General features: G+C 45.6%; 1 protein-coding gene across 12 annotated transcripts in view; it reads right to left on the bottom strand.

The window, feature by feature from the left end:
* Positions 1-1,022: 1,022 nt before the first annotated feature.
* KCNAB2 (potassium voltage-gated channel subfamily A regulatory beta subunit 2) overlaps positions 1,023-25,132 on the bottom strand; it is a 131,809-nt gene continuing 107,699 nt past the window's right edge. For 8 of the 12 annotated variants that reach the window (XM_069948425.1, XM_069948421.1, XM_069948428.1 and 5 more), the window contains 12 exons: positions 21,975-22,054; positions 19,512-19,556; positions 17,157-17,201; positions 17,036-17,079; positions 14,926-15,012; positions 14,158-14,202; positions 6,854-6,939; positions 5,462-5,582; positions 3,535-3,629; positions 3,040-3,160; positions 2,761-2,849; positions 1,023-1,759 (listed from right to left, as the gene is read on the bottom strand). In XM_069948425.1, coding sequence (XP_069804526.1) covers positions 1,670-1,759; positions 2,761-2,849; positions 3,040-3,160; positions 3,535-3,629; positions 5,462-5,582; positions 6,854-6,939; positions 14,158-14,202; positions 14,926-15,012; positions 17,036-17,079; positions 17,157-17,201; positions 19,512-19,556; positions 21,975-22,054 — 948 coding nt within the window. In that variant the 3' untranslated portion in view covers positions 1,023-1,669. Of the gene's footprint in view, positions 1,760-2,760; positions 2,850-3,039; positions 3,161-3,534; positions 3,630-5,461; positions 5,583-6,853; positions 6,940-14,157; positions 14,203-14,925; positions 15,013-17,035; positions 17,080-17,156; positions 17,202-19,511; positions 19,557-21,974; positions 22,055-22,799; positions 23,076-25,132 lie in introns of those variants that run through there. The other 4 variants (XM_069948429.1, XM_069948430.1, XM_069948420.1 and 1 more) reach the window with 2 other exon arrangements.

Raw genomic sequence — 25,132 nt, 5'->3', positions numbered from 1 at the left:
AGACACGACCTATAAAAGGCGCTAAGAATAATGTGAAATATAAAAAAACCTCAATGTAGACAAAACGACGAGCGACCGGTTCTAATAACAGACGAGGGACAAGATAGAAGAAGAGAGGAGGGAAAAAACATAAAAACCTCAACTATTCTTAGTGCTGTTAATAACAATTGTGCATTCTGGATCTTTTCTCAGAAAAGAACCTAAAACAAACAGATACTGTCCCCTGACCGGAGACCCTTCTGCGGCCCCATATACTGTGGCGGTGTACAAACACACAGCGCGCCGGACGTCACTGTCTCTTCACTATTGTAAATCACGGTTACACGTATAACATTAAAGCAGTTAAGGGACTGGAAAAACATAGCAGCTTTCTTTGTGATACAGCGCCACCCTCTCCCACAGGCTGCATGCAGTACTGCAGCTCAGCTAGAATAGCTTTAATAGAGCTGCAATACTGGATATAAGATGCGGAGAGAGCAGTCATGTTTACCAGATTTGGTCCAGCCCAGCGGCTGCCACAGGGGGAATAGAGTATTACAGTCTGTCCATTCAAATAAATTGCCAACCATGTGATACGACCTCGCAGAGCGAGGCCAGGCCCGGCGCGGAGCGAGGCCAGGCCCGGCGCGGAGCGAGGCCAGGCCCGGCGCGGAGCGAGGCCAGGCCCGGCGCGGAGCGAGGCCAGGCCCGGCGCGGAGCGAGGCCAGGCCCGGCGCGGAGCGAGGCCAGGCCCGGCGCGGAGCGAGGCCAGGCCCTGTGATTTTGATGGCATGACCCTGTTGTTAAGATGGGGTGACTTTTTCATGGCCTTGGTGTTGAGTTGTGGCCCATACACCTTCAATAACCATCAGACAAATGTTTGTTCAGCCGACGGCTTTCTCACCCACCTAACCCCTCCCCCGACATGCACCTTCAGGTGGTTAATATTCAATATGTCTGACCCTTTCCTTTATCAGGTGGGTGACTGCCTCTAAACATGTGTCCCCCTACACCCAAGAAAATATGTCTGATCGGCCATTGACTAATGTGTACAGGGCCTTTAATATCTATGGGTGCAACATTACTGCATATGTCTGGATCACCCTGGAGCCCCGGCCCACCAGGACACAATCCACAATCTGCCTGATCTGTGGATCGCTCCTCGCTGCCTGAGATGCAATGAAATAAAAACAGAATAATAATACAGAAAACAACAATACAGAATGACAGTAACATGAACCTGATAAGACTTGATGTCGAGGTCAACGGAGCAAAAAGAAACTCAAAATGGAAAATAAAATAAAAAACAAACAGAAGACTTTTTGTTTTTCATCCTGGATGAGGTATAGAAAAGAATTGTAAAGCAATAAAAATCCAGTTCTTAAAGAAAACCTTAAGAAATCGGAGTGCGATCATTTGGGTCATATTCCCACCGAGATGGAGACGTAAGACGTGAGGCGCTCCTCCCGGGACTCCGCCATTGTGCAGCAGCAGATCTGGATACATAAGCCTATGGATTCTCACCGTAATACTTTTCGATGGTTTCCTGGTGCCCGGAAAATGTTGTTGTTTTTTTGTCTTGTTTTTTTCTTGGATGCGACCGCACTCCGCTTGGATTCGGTAAAGCTTAAAGCAGGCAAGTCGAAGAATCGAAGCAGAGCTGAGAGAGTCCGACACCGAGGCCTCCGCATTAGGAGCGATAGTCTTTTTTGCTATATGGCTTGTTGCCCAGAATACTATCGATCTCGTGAATTATGGAAGAGGATAACTTTGGAAGGACCTGCGAGGGGAAGAGGAAGAACAGGACGGGTGAATAGGAAACTGAAAAATAATAATTAAAGGGGTTGTCCAGGGTTTAAAAATGTGTATATATTGCTGCCCTGTGCTTTCCTCTCCGTCCTTTCCTGGTGTCCCCCTCACTGGCTGCAGATCCACTACATCTCAGGAGTGACAGCCCGCTCAGCCAATCACTGGCGGGGCTGTCACTCCCAATATGAGTTTTTCTTGGAAGTACTGGAGCTGCAGCCAGTGGGGGGACACCGGCCACGCGGCATCAGGACACCGGCCACGCAGCATCAGGACACCGGCCACGCGGCATCAGGACACTGGGGGAGCGCAGGGAGGTAAGTATAGGATGTTTATTATGTTTACGAACAGGGCAGCAACATATTAAAACGTTATAAATGCTGGATAATGCCTTTAACTCCAGCAGAAAACACATTAGAAAATCTTTTTGGAATATTTCCTAGATATATATATATATATATATATATATATACACACACGTAGATGGGCTGCATCCAGTTTATTCCCCATAATGCCCCCACCTTTCAGATAATTCTCCATAAAGCTCCACCATCCAGTTTATTACCCATAATGTCCCCACCATCCAGTTTATTGCCCTTAAAGCTCCACCATCCAGTTTATTACCCATAATGCCCCCAGCATCTAGATTATTTCCCATAATGCCCCCACCATACAGTTTATTACCCATAATGCCCCCACCATACAGTTTATTACCCATAATGCCCCCGCTTTCCAATCTATTACCCATAATGCCCCCACCATACAGTTTATTACCTATAATGCCCCCGCCTTCCAGTCTATTACCCATAATGCCCCCACCATCTAGATTATTTCCCATAGTGCCCCACCAGACAATTTATTACCCATAATGCCCCCACCATACAGTTTATTACCCAAAGATTTTTACTGAGCTGACTTTCCCTCTTGCATGTAACCCCATAGTCTCTTGGGCGGCATCACATGACATACACTGACCTGTATTGCTCCAATATTCTCCAGTAGTTGGTCGGCATTTGATGCCCCTAACAAGACGGAGCTGACCCCTTCGTTCCTCAGACACCAGGCTGCAAAACAATGGAGACATTTAACTGGAACAAAAACATCCAAAAACTGAGGAACTGGAAGCGGGTAAGAGGCGCACAGTCCATGAGTCCTCTGATATATAGATAGTATATATGGTCACGTATGTCTAAGATCCTGGTCATGTGATATACCACCACAAGGTGAGGCTGTGTCAGTACATGGTGCACTCACCGATGGCTAACTGGGGAAGGGTGCAGCCCAGACGCTCGGCGATGGCCTGGAGCTCCTTCAGCTTCGCTTGCTGTCGTCGTCCTTCTTCACTCAGGATTTTGTCTTTTAACCATTGATATCCCTTTATAATACAGAGAAATGTCAGAGGTGTCAGAGTGGCGCTAGCCCCGGAATATGGACAAGATAATGGACCAAATGGTGGCAATAAGGATTATTACATGTCCGCCACTCTGCCCTGACTGGGTATCAGGATACAGAGCTGAGGAAGACGAGAGACGACTCCACACAGACCCCCCTCCCCCCCCATCTCCCTCCATCACATCAGTTCCGCCATTCTCTTACTTCTATCTACGTTTTTGGGAAAGCACAGTCTATAAGAACATGACCCCCATTATGGCCCCCCCAGGGGTCACCAAACCTTATTAGAGAGTCCGGCCGCATTCATAGTGAACATTAGTTGGGGATTATAATTTATCCAGAATTTTCTGTACTCACCTTCAGTGAAGCTCTAGAATAGGGTGGAATTCCTCCATCATATTTCCCCGATACTATTCCACAGGCGAGCGGTGACCACGTCATGGCGCCCACACCTGGAAGTGTAAAGGACAAGGATCAGCCCAAGACCCTCACCTCCAGGGAATGTGGGGGGAGGCGAGGGAAGACAGGGGTGCAGATGAGGGCAGACGAGGGGAAGATGTGAGGACGGACAGGGGTGGAGGAAAGAACAGACAGGAGTGGAGGCCTGGGCAGATAGCAGTGGAGGAATGGATGGACGGGGGTGGAGGCCTGGGCACATGGGTGGAGGAAAGGATGGATGAGGGTGGAGGCCAGGGCACATGGGTGGAGGAAAGGATGGATGAGGGTGGAGGCCAGGGCACATGGGTGGAGGAAAGGATGGACGGGGTGGAGGCCTGGGCACATGGGTGGAGGAAAGGATGGATGAGAGTGGAGGCCAGGGCACATGGGTGGAGGAAAGGATGGATTGGGGTGGAGGCCAGGGCTGATAGCAGTGGAGGAAAGGATGGATGAGGGTGGAGGCCAGGGCACATGGGTGGAGGAAAGGATGGACGGGGGTGGAGGCCTAGGCACATGGGTGGAGGAAAGGATGGATGAGGGTGGAGGCCTGGGCACATGGGTATAGGAAAGGATGTATGAGGGTGGAGGCCAGGGCACATGGGTGGAGGAAAGGATGGATGGGGGTGGAGGCCAGGGCAGACAGGGGCGGGGGCTAGGATGGATGAGGGTGGAGGCCAGGGCACAAGGGTGGAGGAAAGGATGGATGAGGGTGGAGGCCAGGGCACATGGGTGAATGAAAGGATGGATGAGGGTGGAGGAAAGGATGGATGGGAGTGGAGGCCAGGGCACATGGGTGGAGGAAAGGTTGGATGAGGGTGGAGGCCAGGGCACATGGGTGGAGGAAATAATGGATGAAGGTGGAGGCCAGGGCACATGGGTGGAGGAAAGGTTGGATGAGGGTGGAGGCCAGGGCACATGGGTGGAGGAAAGGATGGATGAAGGTGGAGGCCAGGGCACATGGGTGGAGGAAAGGTTGGATGAGGGTGGAGGCCAGGGCACATGGGTGGAGGAAAGGATGGATGAAGGTGGAGGCCAGGGCACATGGGTGGAGGAAAAGATGGATGGGGTGGAGGCCAGGGCAGATGGCAGTGGAGGAAAGGATGGACGGGGGTGGAGGCCAGGGCAGATGGCAGTGGAGGAAAGGATGGACGGGGGTGGAGGCCAGGGCAGATGGCAGTGGAGGAAAGGATGGACGGGGGTGGAGGCCAGGGCAGATGGCAGTGGAGGAAAGGATGGACGGGGGTGGAGGCCAGGGCAGACAGGGGCGGAGGCTAGGATGGACAGGGGTAGAGGAGAGGACAGACAGGGGTGAAGGCTAGGATGGACAGGGGTAGAAGCGAAGACAGATGGGGTGGAGGCCGGGGCAGACAGGGGTAGAGATGAGGACAGACAAGGGTGGAGAAACGCTTTATGATTTTGGGTGGGCAGCCCTGGCGATCAGCTGTTTGAGGGTCTGTGGAGCTCATACTCTTCATCGTTTATCTGTGTTATTATAAGTAGTAGCAGTGCTACTCCTGACACATGACCTGGGCCATATGACCTAGATGGAAATTCAATGCAAGTCTATGGGTCATCCAAGTCTCAGACACAGAACGGACAAAGTAGCGGGCAGCACGCAGTCTTCTCCTGGCTTGTTCCCCTGATGGTCGCAGACACTCATACAGCCATGTCTCTTTAATAACAGGAACTCTTCAAGCATCTAACACGGGGACGGGGACCCTGCCGCCCTCCAGTGGTTGCAAAACTACAATTCCCATCATGCCTGGACGGCCGGAGGTTGGAGCTCCCCCTTCCCTGTTCTAACTCCGCAAGTAGCAGCAGTCTTACCATAGAGGCGGCAACTTACCGATTTTATGGAAGAGTTCCGGGAGTTGGACTTCCACCTTTTCTCTTTGAAACATGTGATACTCGGCTTGTTCACAGATCGGAGGGATCAGATTGAATTGTCGCGCTACAGAATAGGCTTCCTATGAGAGATGAGCGAGCGGGTGAGTCGGGGTGGCACAAAAAATAATGCAAACTTTTTTTAAATTTTTATCGCCCTGTTCACGGGGACCATCCAGATCCGGTCATTACGGGGTTACACTCTCCTTCCTGCCCACAGACCTGTGTAATGCGGAAAGTAAGAATGGAGGCGCACAGTAGAGTGAGCACGGCCGCTCGCACGCATGCCGCTGATCGTCTCTCCCCAGTCTCTGCTCTGTGGGACGGATAAATGCTCGCTCAACTCCAAAAATAATGAATCTGTCGCTGTAATGCGGCCGCCATCACCTCCTGTCCGCACCGCTTACCCTCAAATGGGATTTCCTCTACTCTTTTTACAGTTATAACTAAAAGGAGATTTTTATTTCTAGCCAAAAGCTCGCGTCCACGTTACTGGCCAATCAGAGCGGCCGGCCACGCGCCCAGAGGACACAGTCACCGCGCCGGATGTAAAAATAGTAAATTTATTCATAGGCAGAGTCTTCCTTCACAAAATGTTTCCCCGTTGGCGAGATGATTTTAGAATGAAAAGTGAAGCAATGACAAAAAAAATAAATAAATTGCCGTGCGGCTTCAAGGCGGACTTAGCGTTTCCATGGCGACAGACGGCAAACAAACCCTGGGCGGTGTGATCTGGAAGGTCCTGCTGCAGCTGTGGTAGATTACACAGGAGCAGACTACACAGGGTTGGCTTGTAGTCTGTTGCCACGGAGACGCATAAGAGAGGTATAAACAAAAGTAGGAAGTAGGAAACTTCTATGGCAAGCCTGCTTAATTTTTCATTTGGGATTTATCAGAATAAAAAAAAGTTTTTAGAGGTGCACAAGGTGGAAACAATATTTTTCACTATATGAATGGCCATCATGTAATACTCATGGCTGCTGCAGGAGGAAATGTGGCCACAACCTCAGGAGCTGGAACCTCTTTGCCTCAGGAAGAGGTTGAACCATTTTAAAGGGTGATCCAAGGTCAAAAAGCGCCACCCCTGCCTTCAGGTCGTGTGCAGTATTACAATGCAGCTCCATTCACTTCAATAGAAGTATGCTGTAATACCACACTCAACCTAAAGACAGAAGAGGCGCTGTTCCTGGAAGAAGGCGGCCATGTTATTCTAAGCCTTGATAACCCCTTTAAAGTTCAAAATGTATTTTATTATAAGAAACGCCATGCTTCTCTAACTTTAGTTTGGACATTCCTGGTATATGGCGGCATTAATATATACCGTATGGTGAAATAAATAAAAGACAGGGATTACCATTATTTCCATGGAGCTCCAACGTGACGTCCCCCAATACATCGCCATCCCCTGGTTAATGACATGAGTCATGGCCCGGACCGTCTCTGCGGAGAAAGTAATGGAGGGAAGAAGGGAGGAGTAAAGTCTCGGTGGAGGCTGAATGAGACAACTCATACCATGCAGGAGGCTAAGTCTACAACACCCACGAAGGGAGAGAATGCTGCAAGGACATCTTGCAAGCAGTGTAAATCATTCACGTCCATCTGACAATTCACTGACGGCAACTTTCCCGATCTTGAGGAAGATGAAAATATTAAAGAGGAAGACAAAAAAGCGCAAGACAAGACCGATTTCTGTGCCACAACCGGGACAAATACCGAGTAAACCGAGCTTCCTCATCTCTCTGGTCCTATAACGTGCGGGATGGAAACCCACCGTCCTGGATGACTGAGAGTCTCCAGAGAAACCTTGGGGCCCTATTTGTTTCGTGTAAATGCAGCAACGATGAAACGACCAACGAGAAATCGTTCATTGTTTGTTTGGTGCTGACATTGTTAATCGTTCGTTGCAAATCCGCACTCGTTCACTAACCGATCAGTGTAATTCCAGATGGTTCCTTCATTTCCTGGGATCAGCCAGAGAGAACGATTGTTACTACGATTGTTCTGTGTAATGTGGTGAACGATGTCGGGTTACGGAAAATGATCTCGTTTGCGATCGTTTATTGTTAAAAATGGCTTTGTCTAGTACACCTACAGAACCTATGGGAACGACCGAACGTCGAGTTATTACACTAAACGATCTGCAGAGGATCAACGACTATTTTAGGTCCAGGTCTAAACAAGCGATCAACGATTTCTCGTTAGTCGTTTAATCATTGCCTGCAATTACATGAAACTGTTTTTGTTTAAATACAAACAATATAACGATTTTTCGAACGATAATCTTCCCGTGTCATAGGGTCCTTACACAGGCCATTGTCTGCAGTCATAGAATACACAAAAGTATAGCACTTCATTACATTTCCTGATATACAAACAGATCATAGAATGACCGGGAGAAGTTCATTGGATCAAGCTGTAGACGTCCAGTTGGGAAAAGACGTCGAGGAGGAGATAAAAAAAAAAAAAACCTGTATACGTTAATAGTCTGGTGCAATGTGACCAAAAATTAATTCCATAACTTGCATCACTCTTTCAATGATATTTAGATACTTGTGCAACTTGCTTGGCAAGGGGGTGTGGCCTGCTAGAAAGTGGGTGTGGTTTCAATAAAGAGGTGTGCCTTAAATGTGCCAAACCTTAACATCAAATGAAGCTGACTGATAAATAGTCGAAACTTTGGCGAGATGATCTAAAGTTATTGTTAAGAACCTTCATCAGATGGACCTGATGAAGAACGGAGAGTCCTCTAGAAACACATCCTAGTTTTAATAAAGACAGTTTTTTTTTTAAATTTCAATCCTGGTCTGTGTTCATCGATCACGTGATCAGCTATTCCACCATTCTTCTTGTTTTTAGTAGCGGCTATAAATCTGGCGCAGACACTTTTTATTTAAACAGCCCCCCCGCCTCCCCCCGACCCCATATGTTTGTTGGTCCCCTCCAATCCATCTTATGCCGGGATATAGCCCCCCCCCCCCCCCCCCCCCCCCCGTGTATGTTTGTTGGTCTCCTCCAATTCATCTTATGCCGGGATATACCGCCCCCGTATGTTTGTTGGTCTCCTCCAATTCATCTTATGCCGGGATATACCGCCCCCGTATGTTTGTTGGTCTCCTTCAATTCTTCTTATGCCGGGATATCAAGCAAAAATGACAACCAATTAGAACAGTATAAAAGACGGAAAAAGTCCATAAAAATGGTAAAAAATAACACCCAGAAGTAACTGCAGCAAAAGAAGAAACCTAAGAAAAAGACGAGACACAAAGACGAGACGCATCTTATACTCCACAACCGGGGACATGAACCTCACCGCACCGATAAAACACGACTATCTGACTTATTAAAGGGACATTCCCACCTGGGTTAGTGATGTCCTATCCGCACAATATGCACAGTACTGAGGCATAAAATATAGATTTATTTATTTTTTTAACTTAATGGACGATTCTTGATTTAAAGGAGAGGTCCAACCCTGTCAAAAATGACAGGTGGCAGGGGCGAAAATAACAAACAACCTTTGCTTATGTCTGCCCTTACATGCGCTTCAGATACTATTTGCAGATAGTGTGTTGCTTCACACAGTAAGAGTGCCCCCATATAAGCAGTTATGCCCAATATGTAGTATAGACCCCCTCTGTACTCCCATATAATATAGGCCCCCTCTGTACTCCCATATAGAAAAGGCCCCCTCTGTGCTCCCATATAGTATAGGCTCCAACTGTGCTCCCATATAGTATAGGCCAACTCTGTGCTCCCATATAGTATAGGCCCCCTCTGTACTCCCATATAGAAAAGGCCCCCTCTGTACTCCCATATAGAAAAGGCCCCCTCTGTGCTCCCATATAGTATAGGCTCCCACTGTGCTCCCATATAGTATAGGCCCACTCTGTGCTCCCATATAGTATAGGCCCACTCTGTGCTCCCATATAGTATAGGCCCACTCTGTGCTCCCATATAGTATAGGCCCACTCTGTGCTCCCATATAGTATAGGCTCCCTCTGTGCTCCCATATAGTATAGGCCCACTCTGTGCTCCCATATAGTATAGGCCCACTCTGTGCTCCCATATAGTATAGGCTCCCTCTGTGCTCCCATATAGAATAGGTCCCCTCTGTGCTCCCATATAGTATAGGCTCCCTCTGTGCTCCCATACAGTATAGGCTCCCTCTGTGCTCCCATATAGAATAGGCCCCCTCTGTGCTCCCATATAGTATAGGCCCACTCTGTGCTCCCATATAGTATAGGCCCACTTTGTGCTCCCATGTAATATAGGAGGTCCATGTAGGTAGCCCAACGCCTGTTTATTGTATTGCCCATGTAGATAATCTCCCTATTGTATACTGCCTTCTGTAGGTAATAGAAGAAACAGAAGATTGTCAGCAGAAAAAGCCTCAACCAATGAAAGAATTTGCAAAAATATTTAACCTGTGGTAATTAGATTAGATGTGATAGGAATATCTTTTTAAGTCAAGCCTAATGCTTAAAGGGAATCTGTCACTTAGTTTATGTTGCCTTAAATGAGGGCAGCATATACTAGTGACAGAAATGCTGGACAGATCGGTGTATTACTTACATCATTCTGTTCAGCCGTTCTCCTAATATGCAGGAGAATAGGATTCTTACCCCACCCCTCACCCCGCCCTCCAGCTGCTGATTGACAGGTGACTGCCTATACACAGCATGGATAGTAAACTACCAATCAGAAGCTGGTGGGCGGAGTTTTCTGCATCTTATGAATATCCAGGACTACTGAGCACATGCACATAATGGAGAGGACTACTTATTGTCCATGTTATTCAGGAGGAGATCTCTGGATCAGCTGCACAGAACAATGTAAGTGATACATCATTCTGTTCAGCTTTTCTGTCACTAGTCCATTCCTGTCTTTGGCTTCAAAAATCTGCTAGATAAATCTGTCTGTGTGAAAAAAGCACCATTACATAGGACAGCATAAACCTGCTGACAGAGTCTTTTTAAGTAGTCACAAGTAGCCAAGCCTAGCTAGCTTAAAGGATTAGGGGCCCCGTACAGGCTTCATACTCAAGGGAGGATCTGTTCTGCAGTAGGTCTTTCAAAAAGAGATAAGATGTATGAAGTGTAGGAGATATATGAAGTGTATAAGATGTATGAAGTGTAGGAAATATATGAAGTGTATAAGATGTATGTAGTGTATGAGATGTATGAAGTGTATGAGATGTATGAAGTGTATAAGATGTATGTAGTGTATGAGATGTATGAAGTGAATGAGATATATGAAGTGTATGAGCCAAGCAGCAAAAGAGAATTCTCAAAAGAAAAAATAATAATTAAAACATTTTACATAAATGTAAATGGACTGTGAGGCGATCAGCAATTTTTAGGAATTTAATCAGAATTTTTGTATTCCCTTAAGATTTGTTAGTAGTGATGGAGTAGAGCCTGTCCTGAGCCCGTCCTGAGCCTGTCCTGAGCCCGTCCTGAGCCTGTCCTGAGCCCGTCCTGAGCCAGTCCTGAGCCAGTCCTGAGCCCGTCCCGAGCCCGTCCTGAGCCCGTCCTGAGCCCGTCCTGAGGATCGGTTGTGTTATTCCTCCTCGAGATTTATAAAGAAATAGACAAATGGGTGTGACCCTTCACAGTCTGGCATTATCTAATGGGGGCTATGGTAACACCCACTTGTCAATCTTTCCATAAAGAATACCAGTTTAATAAAGATTTCTACAAACACGTTTCAGAATAGATATTGTATTAGGAATACAGGAGAGCGATACAATACATCAGGAGAGACGAGGGCCCCTCTAAGGCCTAGTGCAGTCTTCACTGTCAGGGAAACCGCCATAAATAACGCTAGAAGGTAGAGCGCCACAATGACTGGGTATCTGCACCCAAAACATCCGCGTGTGACAGGGATCAGGGGTTTAAAAAAAAAAAAAAAGTGTTAAAATTAAAGGCCACTGAACATGACCCAGTTTTATTAGCTATAGAACTCTTCAAGGGATTGTCTAATGTTTTTTATGTTTAAAGGGAATCAGTTCCATTCTGCCAGAACTATAACAACATGAGCCAGGAGCAGGCAGGGCGCTGAGGCATTGGGGCGTTTCAGAGAAATCATCGCATAATAAAGGGGTCAGGACCTGGGTAACTAATCCCCGGGGGCTCCCTCTCCCCGCTCCTCCTCCATCCCGCTGACCTTTAGGGATGTGCTTCTCTCTAGGAGTGTATAGGGGAGATGGCTCAATGCTGGCGGGGCACACAGCAGCTGCAAGGACCGCCCCTCTGACTATTACTTGGGTCCCAGCAGCTAGATTTATGATTTTTCTGAATTTTCCAAGGGTTTCATGGTGTCTCAGCATCCCGATGCCTGTCCCAGGGGCAGAACCACACAAGTGACCGCTTCCCCCCAGTGTGGTCGGGTTATAATCCAGATCCTCCAGTGCTGCTGTCCTGATCTATCTCCACGCCCTGTTCCTGCTGCGACTCAAAGGACGGTTATTCGTGTTCAGCGGAAACGCCAAACTTCCAGTTCAAGAACATTCTCGGAACCCGATCGCTCAGCATTTGACTCCCGACCTATGTCTGTATCCATGTCTGCACCAAACTTCTCCAGACATCCTTAGGAAGGCCTCCGACTTCTCCAGACATCCCTAGGAAGGCCTCCGTCTTCTCCAGACATCCCTAGGAAGGCCTCCGACTTCTCCAGACATCCCTAGGAAGGCCTCCAACTTCTCCAGACATCCTTAGGAAGGCCTCCGACTTCTCCAGACATCCCTAGGAAGGCCTCCGACTTCTCCAGACATCCCTAGAGTCAAATGCTGACCATTCGAGTTCCGAGTGCGTTTGGCATTTCCACTGAACACTAAGGGTGATGACGGCTGCGACCAGGAGTTTCCTGAGTGGCGATAAGACCAGGAAATGGCGATCAGGCGGGGATCAGGCAGCTGGATAACAATTTTATTCTATTTAAGAAAAGGAAACATCAGACAATTCCTTTTGGGACTTGATGTCAGAATTAGAATTTTAAAGTTTTTTTTAGTCATTTCCCAGTTATTATCGAAAACCCATTGATTTCTGACACAATGGTTATAAAATATGAAACGCTAATCCTGGAGACAAGAGTTTCTGGACTCCATGTCTTGGCTGGGATCAGTAATCTCCTCATCTAAAGCTCTTCCAGCTGTTGTGAAACTACAAGTCCCAGCATGCTGGAGAACCCCAGGCTGGAGACCAGTCGTGTACTATAGGCCCGACCTTGTGACTAGTGCCGAGCGGAGTCGATGAATTGTTCGGCTTCGGCAATGTCCTGGCGTCTGGAGAAATCGGGGGATTCTGGGATTGGGACCAAACGCTCCAGATGCCGGGAGTCAAATGCCAAACTTTAGGGTTTGGAGAATGTTGCCGAACCGTAACAATTCATCGACTCCACTCAACAGTTTCCAAGAAAGCCCCTCTGGGTGAGGAATGAGGTGCGCCCCCCTGACTGGTGTATGGAACCGGTACAACATGTAAGATGTTATGTATCCAGATTCCTGTGATGTCACAAAAGGCGTTATGGATGCATGAGGGCGGCCCCCACTCTACAGGGCTTGCAAGGCCGACTGGACTCTGCAAATGTCACTTTAAGTGTTTCTAAAACTAGAGATAAAAATCATGATTCTCTCTTTCTCGTCTTTCCTAATTTTTTTGGGGGGGATTGTAAATTCGTAATATATAAGTGACCAATTGCTACTAAAAAGGAAAAAAACTAAAAACACACAGTAAATTCACCTTAAACATTTGCAGGTTTCCAATTTGGATGTGGAGCTCAGTGAGATTTTAGGAACACTTTAGGGGATAATGCTTTCACCGTCTCGCTCATGCAAACCTCTGACTGTAAGGTCGGCCCATGCCAAGAGAAGCAAACCGTCCACTCAAAGCGAGAGACCATGCGCTGCCGCCAACAGAAGAAGAAGATCCGCAACGGTGCCCCGGTGCATAATACAGCATCACACTACTGGGTGTGGAACGGACAATCACACAAGCCAAACCAACACCTCCTATAACTGGGCAAATCCACAAGAGGGACAATCAAGCTCAATGGTATTTTCTGTTAATAGGTTTTTAATTTTTTTTTAGAAATTTTAAAAACACAAAAAAAAATAATCCAAAAACAATTTTTTTTTTATTTTAAATCTTGCCCAGTTGTAGAAGCGATCTCTCCTTCAAGAAAAGACCAGAATCCTTATTTCTTGAAGGCAGAGCAGCATCATTGAGTATTCTCCTCACATTACAGAAGTCCTGGCAACCGTAATGTGCTCCAGAAACGGTAACGAAAATCACCCCGACAAGACGTCAATGATGCGGAAAAACAGCTTGAAATGAGACACTAATCTGAATCTACCATGCACAAAAACAACAAAAAGAATAAAGAAACAACATAAAAAAAAACTTCCCAGTAAGGAGTAATGGAGATGGTACACAAATCAGGGCAAACGGGGGGAGGGACAGTCATTTAAAGGGATCAGAGTGGGAAATTTTACTTGCAAGATGTTCTTAAAGGGTCATTTTATGCATTTTATGGATATTTTTTTCTTTTTGGGGGATGGGGGAGGGAAGACTTGTATGGTAAAGATAAAAATACATTATCTGTCCCATAAAATGCCTTTTGGACACGGATTTGAGTATGGAGATTGTGGGTACTGTGTACCTTCTATGATGAATGTTCTCGACTTGGAAGAACTAAATGGGTCTCCTGGTAATGAAAGAAAGATTTAGAAAGACCAGAGTTTACAGACAGTCTGATAACAGGGCGGCACAGGACAACTAGCACCCGCTGGAGGCGGCAAAAACTCACAAAAAATCAGCTAAGAGGGGAAGATTTTGTAAAAAAATTACGACCCCCCCCCCCCGCCCCCTTTGGAATCCCTCCTTTTTTTAGCTCAATGACGTCCTGGATTAATTATAACATTTATTTATTTTTTAAACAGAAATGTGAAAAACTGGATGAAATGTGAGCAAAAAAAAACAACAAAAACAAGAAGCCAACAAGTATAATACACCCAGCGACTCCGGCGGGAACCGCTCTCCACATACATAAGGAATACAATCGCTCATAGATTACTCAATATTTTACCAGATTATTCAAAATAAACAAAAAAAAAAAAATATCTTGTAAAAAGTTAAAATTTTAAAAAAATAAAAAAATACGTCAATAATTTATTCTGGAAATTATTAATACATTAATAATGTACTAAAACAAAACCTAAAAATTGAGCAATGTATTCTAGGAGTACACTAATAAAGCAGCACGAAAAATAACGTTTGTGTAAATCCCCCCCCCCCCCCCCAAAGAAAAGAATTTACTTAATTTCTCAAACAAATAGATAATAAATAGTTTGTGTTTTCTCTGAGCAGAATACAGCCGATATTCTACACAATGGCCAGGTTACGGTTGTGGTTGACCTGAGGCGCTTACCTTCCATGGGGGTGTTGGGGTCGGGCCGGTTGGCGAACACAACGTCCACATATTCTAGCTGCAGTCTATCTAATGACGCCTTCAGACCTGGATAACAACATAACAGCAACAACACAATGACACAATGACATAATGACTGAGGAGGAAGAACCACATGGAGACCCAGCACGGCCACCGGGGGCAGCAGAGAGGACGCACCCCATAATGTTACATTGTAAAGGTCGGTAATGGTAAGATATAAATATGTATATTTGCAGAATGTCCCTATAATCTGCAGGATATATGACAAAGGAAGAAACAATGATGTCTGACAGGGAGCACAGCACCACAGTGACATCCAATACACAACAACCTATGTCACTATATACAGGTCATCGCTGTCACTATACACTATACACAGGTCAGTATACACTATATACAGGTCATCGCTGTCACTATACACTATATACAGGTCATCGATGTTACTATACACTATATACAGGTCACTATACACTATATACAGGTCATCATCATCACTATACACAGGTCACTATACACTATATACAGGTCATCACTGTCACTATATACTATATACAGGTCAGTATACACTATATACAGGTCATCACCATCACTATACACTATATACAGGTCACTATACACTATATACAGGTCATCACTGTCACTATATACTATATACAGGTCACTATACACTATATACAGGTCACTATACACTATATACAGGTCATCACTGTCACTATACACTATATACAGGTCAGTATACACTATATACAGGTCATCGCTGTTACTATACACTATATACAGGTCAGTATACACTATATACAGGTCATCGCTGTCACTATACACTATATACAGGTCACTATACACTATATACAGGTCATCATCATCACTATACACAGGTCACTATACACTATATACAGGTCACTATACACTATATACAGGTCATCACTGTCACTATATACTATATACAGGTCAGTATACACTATATACAGGTCATCACCATCACTATACACTATATACAGGTCAGTATACACTATATACAGGTCACTATACACTATATACAGGTCACTATACACTATATACAGGTCATCACTGTCACTATATACTATATACAGGTCACTATACACTATATACAGGTCACTATACACTATATACAGGTCAGTATACACTATATACAGGTCATCACTGTCACTATATACTATATACAGGTCAGTATACACTATATACAGGTCACTATATACAGGTCACTATACACTATATACAGGTCACTATACACTATATACAGGTCATCACTGTCACTATATACTATATACAGGTCACTATACACTATATACAGGTCACTATACACTATATACAGGTCAGTATACACTATATACAGGTCATCACTGTCACTATATACTATATACAGGTCAGTATACACTATATACAGGTCATCACCATCACTATACACTATATACAGGTCAGTATACACTATATACAGGTCACTATACACTATATACAGGTCATCACTGTCACTATATACTATATACAGTTCACTATATACAGGCCACTATACACTATATACAGGTCACTATACACTATATACAGGTCATCACTGTCACTATATACTATATACAGGTCACTATACACTATATACAGGTCACTATACACTATATACAGGTCAGTATACACTATATACAGGTCATCACTGTCACTATATACTATATACAGGTCAGTATACACTATATACAGGTCACTATATACAGGTCACTATACACTATATACAGGTCACTATACACTACATACAGGTCAGTATACACTATATACAGGTCATCACTATACACAGGTCATCACTATACACTATATACAGGTCATCACTGTCACTATATACTATATACAGGTCAGTATACACTATATACAGGTCAGTATACACTATATACAGGTCAGTATACACTATATACAGGTCATCACTGTCACTATACACTATATACAGGTCAGTATACACTATATACAGGTCAGTATACACTATATACAGGTCAGTATACACTATATACAGGTCACCACTGTCACTATATACTATATACAGGTCCTCACTATACTCAGGTGACTATATGCAGGGCTCGGGGGATTGTACCTTCGATGATATGTTTTCGGGATAGGCCTCGTTCAGTTTCCGCCCTGTAACATAGAGACACTGGTCATCTCCACGGCTGCTTTATATAGAGAGAGATCAGGCAGAATGGGTAAATACTCACTTTCCTCCCCAAAAGATTTTAGTTGTGATCACCAAACTGGAGCGTCTGAGCGAGAAAGGAGAAAAGGAGAGAAATAAAAACAGCAGCAACACAAAAGAGACGTTCTTCTAAACTTTATAGACAATTTTCTACATGACGACGCAGACGATAGAGCCGAACTCTATACACATCTCTAATCCTCAGCATCAGGTTATAGACTATAGGAGGCTCCCACCGAATGCCAAATCCCATTCAAGGGGAACTCCGGAGGAAAATTCTGTCAAATCAACTGGTGTCAGAAAGTTCTACAGATTTATCATTCACTTCTTATAAAAAAAAAATCTCCAGTCTTCCAGTACTTATCAGCTGCTGTATGTCCTGTAGGAAGTGGTGTATTCTCTCCGGTCTGACACAGTGCTCTCTGCTGCCACCTCTGTCCATGTCAGGAACTGTCCAGAGCAGGAGAGGTTTTCTTTTCAATCTTTATTTATTGAAGTTTTTTAGTTTGGGGGGGGGGGGGGATCGGGACCCCATTATAGATGCAGTTCAAAACTGTACATACTATAATACATAATGTAGATATAAGTTACAGAGTCATAACAGTCTTTTCTAAATATAAAATATAGAGAGGGTCTTAGGTGAGAGGGAGGGAGCGGGGGAGGAACCAACAGAACAATGGGAGGGGGGAGGGGGAAGCAGGAGAGGTTCTCTATGGGGATTTGCTGCTGCTCTGGACAGTTCCTGACATGGACAGAGGTGGCAGCAGAGAGCACTGTGTCACACTGGAGAGAATACACCACTTCCTGCAGGACATACAGCAGCTGATAAGTAATGGAATATTGGAGATTTTTAAAAAGTAGTAAACTACAAATCTGTATAACTTTCTGACACCACACGGCCACACATCCCTAGTCACCGTACATGGCCACATATTCCCATTCACCATACACAGCCACACATTCTGGGTCAGCGTAAACGGCCGCACATCCCGTTCACCATACACTGTTGGACATTCCTGTTCAAGGCCGCACATTCTCGTTTACCGTAAACAGCCGCACATCCCGGTCAGTGTACATGGCCGCACATCCCCAGTCAGCATACATGGCTGCACATCCCCAGTCAGCATACACGGCCGCACATCCCCAGTCAGCATACATGGCTGCACATCCCCAGTCAGCATACACGGCCGCACATCCCCAGTCAGCATACATGGCCGCACATCCCCAGTCAGCATACATGGCTGCACATCCCCAGTCAGCATACACGGCCGCACATCCCCAGTCAGCATACACGGCCGCACATCCCCAGTCAGCATACATGGCTGCACATCCCCAGTCAGCATACACGGCCGCACATCCCCAGTCAGCATACATGGCCGCACATCCCCAGTCAGCATACATGGCCGCACATCCCCAGTCAGCATACATGGCCGCACATCCCCAGTCAGCATACATGGCCGCACATCCCGGTCAGTGTACACGGTCGCACATCCCGGTCAGCATACATGGCCGCACATCCCGGTCAGCGTACATGGCCGCACATCCCCAGTCAGCGTACATGGCCGCACATCCCCAGTCAGCATACATGGCCGCACATCCCGGTCAGTGTACACGGTCGCACATCCCCAGTCAGCATACACGGCCGCACATCCCCAGTCAGCATACACGGCCGCACATCCCCAGTCAGCGTACATGGCCGCACATCCCTGGTCAGCGTACACGGCCGCACATCCCGGTCAGCATACACGGTTGCACATCCCGGTCAGCATACAGGGCCGCACATCCCCGGTCAGCGTACACGGCCGCACATTCCCGGTCAGCGTACATGGCCGCACATCCCGGTCAGTGTACAAGGCCGCACATCCCCGGTCAGCGTACAAGGCCGCACATCCCCGGTCAGCGTACACGGCCGCACATTCCCGGTCAGCGTACATGGCCGCACATTCCCGGTCAGCGTACACGGCCGCACATCCCCGGTCAGCGTACACGGCCGCACATTCCAGGTCAGCGTACACGGCCGCACATTCCCGTTCAGTGTACACGGCCGCACATTCCCGTTCAGTGTACACGGCCGCACATTCCCGTTCAGTGTACACGGCCGCACATTCCCGTTCAGTGTACACGGCCGCACATCCCCAGTCAGTGTACACGGCAGCACATTCTGTTCACCGCACACGGCCGCACATCTTTCCAAATACCAAAGGTCAATTGGGTTTAATAACTGACAACAAGATATCGAGAAATGAAGCGACACAATTTTACGGCGTTAATTATTGATGCCGCTTCTTTTTTTCACTCCTGAGCAGAGAAAGGACGTCGATGAAACCGTTCACCGCATAAAAGATTAATCACTCAGCTTTATAGTGCAAATAATTACCTCCAACCTTTCTTCTTGATGATATTTCCCAATACCACCTCAGCCCTGCAGAGGGGAAACAGTAATAATTATCAATCATCATAATCATTATTAATCAACATTATCAATCATAATAAATCCTCCTCCTCCTCCACAATATCTCCTGTGCTGTTCCTCCTGAAATAGTCCGACACACACACACCTTGTCAATGGGGCGTGTCTCTGCCTGTCTGACACTGTCCAATCAGAGCAGGCAAAGATAGACTGTCACCCAGCTCATAATTCATCAAAAGGTGAAAGGAACCGCACAACAAGAGGGAGATGTAAGTATCATTTAAGACACGATTGGAGAAGATAGATAGATAGATAGATAGATAGATAGATAGATAGGAGATAGATAGATAGGAGATAGATAGATAGGAGATAGATAGATAGGAGATAGATAGATAGGAGATAGATAGGAGATAGGAGATAGATAGATAGATAAATAGATAGATAGATAGATAGATAGATAGGAGATAGATAGATAGATAGGAGAGAGATAGATAGATAGGAGATAGATAGATAGGAGATAGATAGATAGATAGATAGATAGATAGATAGATAGATAGATAGATAGATAGATAGGAGATAGATAGATAGATAGGAGATAGATAGATAGATAGATAGATAGGAGATAGATAGATAGATAGATAGATAGATAGATAGGAGATAGAAGATAGATAGATAGATAGATAGATAGATAGATAGGAGATAGATAGATAGGAGATAGATAGGAGATAGATAGATAGGAGATAGATAGATAGATAGATAGATAGGAGATAGATAGGAGATAGATAGATAGATAGATAGATAGATAGATAGATAGATAGATAGATAGATAGATAGGAGATAGATAGATAGATAGATAGATAGAAGATAGATAGATAGGAGATAGATAGATAGGAGATAGATAGATAGATAATAGATAGATAGATAGATAGATAGATAGATAGATAGATAGATAGGGGATAGATAGATAGATAGATAGATAGATAGATAGATAGGAGATAGATAGATAGATAGATAGATAGATAGGAGATAGATAGATAGATAGATAGATAGATAGGAGATAGATAGATAGATAGATAGATAGATAGATAGATAGATAGATAGAAGATAGATAGATAATAGATAGATAGATAGATAGATAATAGATAGATAGATAGAAGATAGATAGATAGATAGATAGATAGATAGATAGATAGATAGGAGATAGATAGATAATAGATAGATAGATAGATAGATAGATAGATAATAGATAGATAGATAGATAGATAGGAGATAGATAGATAGATAGATAGATAGATAGATAGATAGATAGATAGATAGATAGATAGGAGATAGATAGATAGGAGATAGAGAGATAGATAGATAGATAGATAGATAGATAGATAGATAGATAGATAGGAGATAGATAGATAATAGATAGATAGATAGATAGATAGATAGATAATAGATAGATAGATAGATAGATAGGAGATAGATAGATAGATAGATAGATAGATAGATAGGAGATAGATAGATAGGAGATAGATAGATAGATAGATAGATAGATAGATAGATAGATAGATAGATAGATAGATAGATAGATAGATAGTCCTGTAGAAGACATTCAGGTTATGTTATATTCTGTATATTCTGTACATTCGGCCATCTGGAAATCCGCTATTATGTGCGGCAGGAGGAGACAGATCATAAACAATGGGGACAGATATAATATAGGAGAATATATAGAGATGAGAACAGACAGGAAGGAATTAAAGATTATAATCCTCGGTCTATGCAATCACGTAGGTCACTCAATAACTGTGGTATAAATCCTGTGTACAGAGCTCAGGCGTGGAGCGCATGGCGCGCAGGGCTCAGGCGTGGAGCGCATGGCACGCAGGGTTTAGGCGTGGAGCGCATGGCGCGCAGGGCTCAGGTGTGGAGCGCATGGCGCGCAGGGCTCAGGTGTGGAGCGCATGGCGTGCAGGGCTCAGGTGTGGTAATACACTGAGGTTTCTTATGTGTTGTGTAATGTCGTCTACCCGACCAGGTGCCCAGGAGGTTCAGGAGGATCTAACTAATATGGACAATCTACAACTACAACCCCCATCATGCTCTAATAGTGACAGCTGCTAGGAATGCTGGGAATCGTGGCTTTGCCTTAGCTGGAGATCAATAATCTATAATAAGAACTATCTGAGCTGATAAACTGGATGAATTTAATCCGAAGAAGCTAAGAACATAAATAACGCAGTGTTTAATACAGATAAATACAAAGATCTCAGCTGGCGGTGGCTGCCACTAGGGGGCAGATCTGTACATAGCTGTATACATCTCCTTCTGGTGACTTATACTGGGGCCTGTCTGATATGCAGCACTTTATTATTGCTGAGTGGTAGAGAGCGCCCCCTGCAGGAGGTCACCATCCAGCACCGGGATTTCCAATCTACTTACTTCCCAGCAGCATAAACCTCCGCTGTGTCAAAGAGGTTAATTCCATTGTCATAGGCCAAAGTCATCAGCTGCTCCGCCATCTGCAAAACACCAAGGGCCAAAAATCAGGAAGAAACAAAAATCAAGAAGATCAGACCAGCAAAACATCAGCTTTTATTCCTAATAAAATAAAATAAAAATCAGATCTGTGGATTGTAGAAGAAATCAATGTGGAGAACAAAAACAGTAAATGTCAAAAACACAGAATTCTGACCAGCTGGGGTGGAGAAAAAACATGAAAAAACATCAGAACGGGGAAAACCGGTTACACGCCAGAATCTAGAAAAAAACAGGTGTGCGCTCTGTGGAGGAAGACAACAAGTGGTGAATTCTCTTCAGTCTTCCAGTACTTATCAGCTGCTGTGTGTCCTGCAGGAAGTGGTGTATTCTCTCCAGTCTGACACAGTGCTCTCTGCTGCCACCTCTGTCCATGTCAGGAACTGTCCAGAGCAGCAGCAAATCCCCATAGAAAACCTCTCCTGCTCTGGACAGTTCCTGACATGGACAGAGGTGGCAGCAGAGAGCACTGTGTCAGACTGGAGAGAATAGATTTCCAGTAAGGAGGGTTGTGGTGGCTTCCTGTGTGCAGTGCATGATGGGATCTTAGAGGGTCGCTCCAAAATGTCTGAACCTTTAAAGCAGCTTTGGATGTGAAACAAAACATGGAAAAACTGAAAATCAGTAAAAAAAAAAAAAAAGCAAACAAACCGTAGACCGTCTACACGGACCTAGTGACAAGGGCGTCTGATGGCTGATCACTATAACTATCAGGCCGGAGTGTCTCACCATTACACTGTGCGCAGAGCTGACACAATACAAACAGATGGAATCAGAGGCCATTCCTGTGACCCCCGGCCTCCGGTAACACGATCCCCCATGTAAGGTGACTCCTCCACCGCTCGCTCGGGATGACTGATCGCCATGTTTGTTATCGGGATTACACTTTGTCCTAGTTGAGTAATCCATTTGTGACGGAATTAAACGTTACTGTAATCTTAGAGACTTGGATATCGGAGAGCGGCGAGAAATGACAGGAAAGCAGAAATATAAAGACTATAAAAGATTAGACCCGGGAAGGAAGGGGCGTTCTGTCAGGGATCACATGCTTAGACCAAGAGCGTCTCCCTCTGTGGAGGACCCGGCCCTGACCTCTGAATGACCTGGGTGTAATCCCTATTTTGTCCTGTGGTGGCGCTGTACAGATGATGGCTGGGGATCTCACTAAGAGGATGGTTTGGGACGGGGTCAGGAATAAGGATTGTCCCATGCAGAGGACCCCTTTAATGATCACAGACCCCAATGTGTCTGGACGGTTACAGGCTCGGAGCTGGCGGTGAGGCCTCGGAATTCATAGGGGGAGATTTATCACACATGGTGTAAAGTGAGACTGGCCCAGTCGCCCCCGGCAACCAATCAGATTCCACCCTTCATTCCTCACACACTCTTTGGAAAATGAAAGGTGGAATCTGATTGGTTGCCGGGGGCGACTGAGCCAGTTTAACTTTACACCATGTTTAATAAATCTTCTCCATTGTCCGTATTCCTGTGTGACTGCCCCCTACTGGAGAGAATCTGCTAAACTATGGATACAGGAAGCTACACGGCCGCTACCAGTCAGGGGTCGGGGAAAGCTGGGGAAGCTCAGACTACTCCCATCAGACTCTCGCTTTCATCTTTTATTGGATTTGGCCTCATATCTAGGCAGAAAATGTTGGTTTTATGCCTCAAACACATCTAATTTACATGAGATACGGCAGTGTGAACAGGGCCGTGCAGCTGGCCGTCTCCCGCTGATCTCGCCATATAAGTAATGGACAGAAAATCCCATAAAGTCCATCACGCACTTTAGTTTGATGTAGAAAACCGTGCGGCATAATAGGTGTAACCTGCTGAGGGAATCCTGCCAGCTGTCTGTGCTGCCGAGCAAGCAAATCCGTCCATTGTGCGGCCGGCAAGAAACAAAACGCTCAGCACAATGGCCCCTAAATAATGGAGGGGGCGAGACTGTGCCAAGTGCAGCGCCGTATGGCAGGCGGGCAGGCAGACGGGTGGGCAGGCAGGCGGGGGGCCCCTACTGGACTCCACATAGAAGGGAAGACACAGAAAACGGAATACTAAGCACATCCAGATGATGAGGAGAAACTGCAGGATGTGAACGGACATCAATCAGGCAGATCCCACTGGGGGGCCCCTCATCCCGTGCACACACATAGGGTCCCCATCAGGAATGTAAGCGTAACTGTCATGTTTTTTTTCATGGCAGAAATCAGTAGTATAAGCGATTTTAAGAAACTCTGTAATAGGTTTCATCAGCCAAAAAAGCCTCCTTCTGTCCTCAAGAAGCAATCTCCCAGCCTCCCCCCCCTGACTTCTTATCTGTGCATTATCAGCCAAACACGTCTTCATTACAGAGAAGCCAGTGAAGACGGGCTCTGCTCTCTCCATTGTAAGCCTATGAAGGGGGGAGGGGCCGAGGGAGATGAGGGAGCAGGAAGAGGTGACATGAAGGTCAGCTGTTTGTAGACTCTCTGGGCACCTAAAACGCTAAATTCAGGTGTCAGAAAGGTCAGTGCTTATCTATGAACTTACTGAGAGAAGATTGCAGGGTGTTGTGCTGTGCAGGACTGCTCCGTGCTCACTCACTCCTAACAGCCCCTCCCCTCTCCATAGCCACATAATGGAGACAGAAATCCTGCTTCTTCTGCAGTGAGGGGGGAGGCTGGGAGATTGCTTTTTCACTACAGAAGGAAACTCTTTTGGTTTATAAAAACTATTACAAAGTTTCTTAAAATCGCTTGAACTGTTGATATTTAATGTTTTCAAAAAAATGGCCCTGAAATGTCAGTTACGCTTGAAGGTGGGAGGACTCCAGATATATATCACTAGCAGGAGGCTAAAACATGCCGCACTGCGGAGCTACTACCTGACATACGTCCTCTGCTCAGAGAAGGAAGCCTCAGGGAAGCTCTGATGATGTCACTGCTTGTATAAGGACAGTGCCCATATAAGGAGAGTGACATCATCACAGCTCTGCCAGGACAGACGGTCAGTCCTCACTGCTTCCACAGGATGGCTGGTAAGTTCTCACAGCATCCACAGGACGGCCGGTCAGTCCTCAG

Source organism: Dendropsophus ebraccatus, chromosome 12 (assembly GCF_027789765.1).
Source record: "Dendropsophus ebraccatus isolate aDenEbr1 chromosome 12, aDenEbr1.pat, whole genome shotgun sequence".
NCBI lineage: Eukaryota > Metazoa > Chordata > Amphibia > Anura > Hylidae > Dendropsophus > Dendropsophus ebraccatus.
This window is presented reverse-complemented; position numbering and strand designations above follow the sequence as displayed.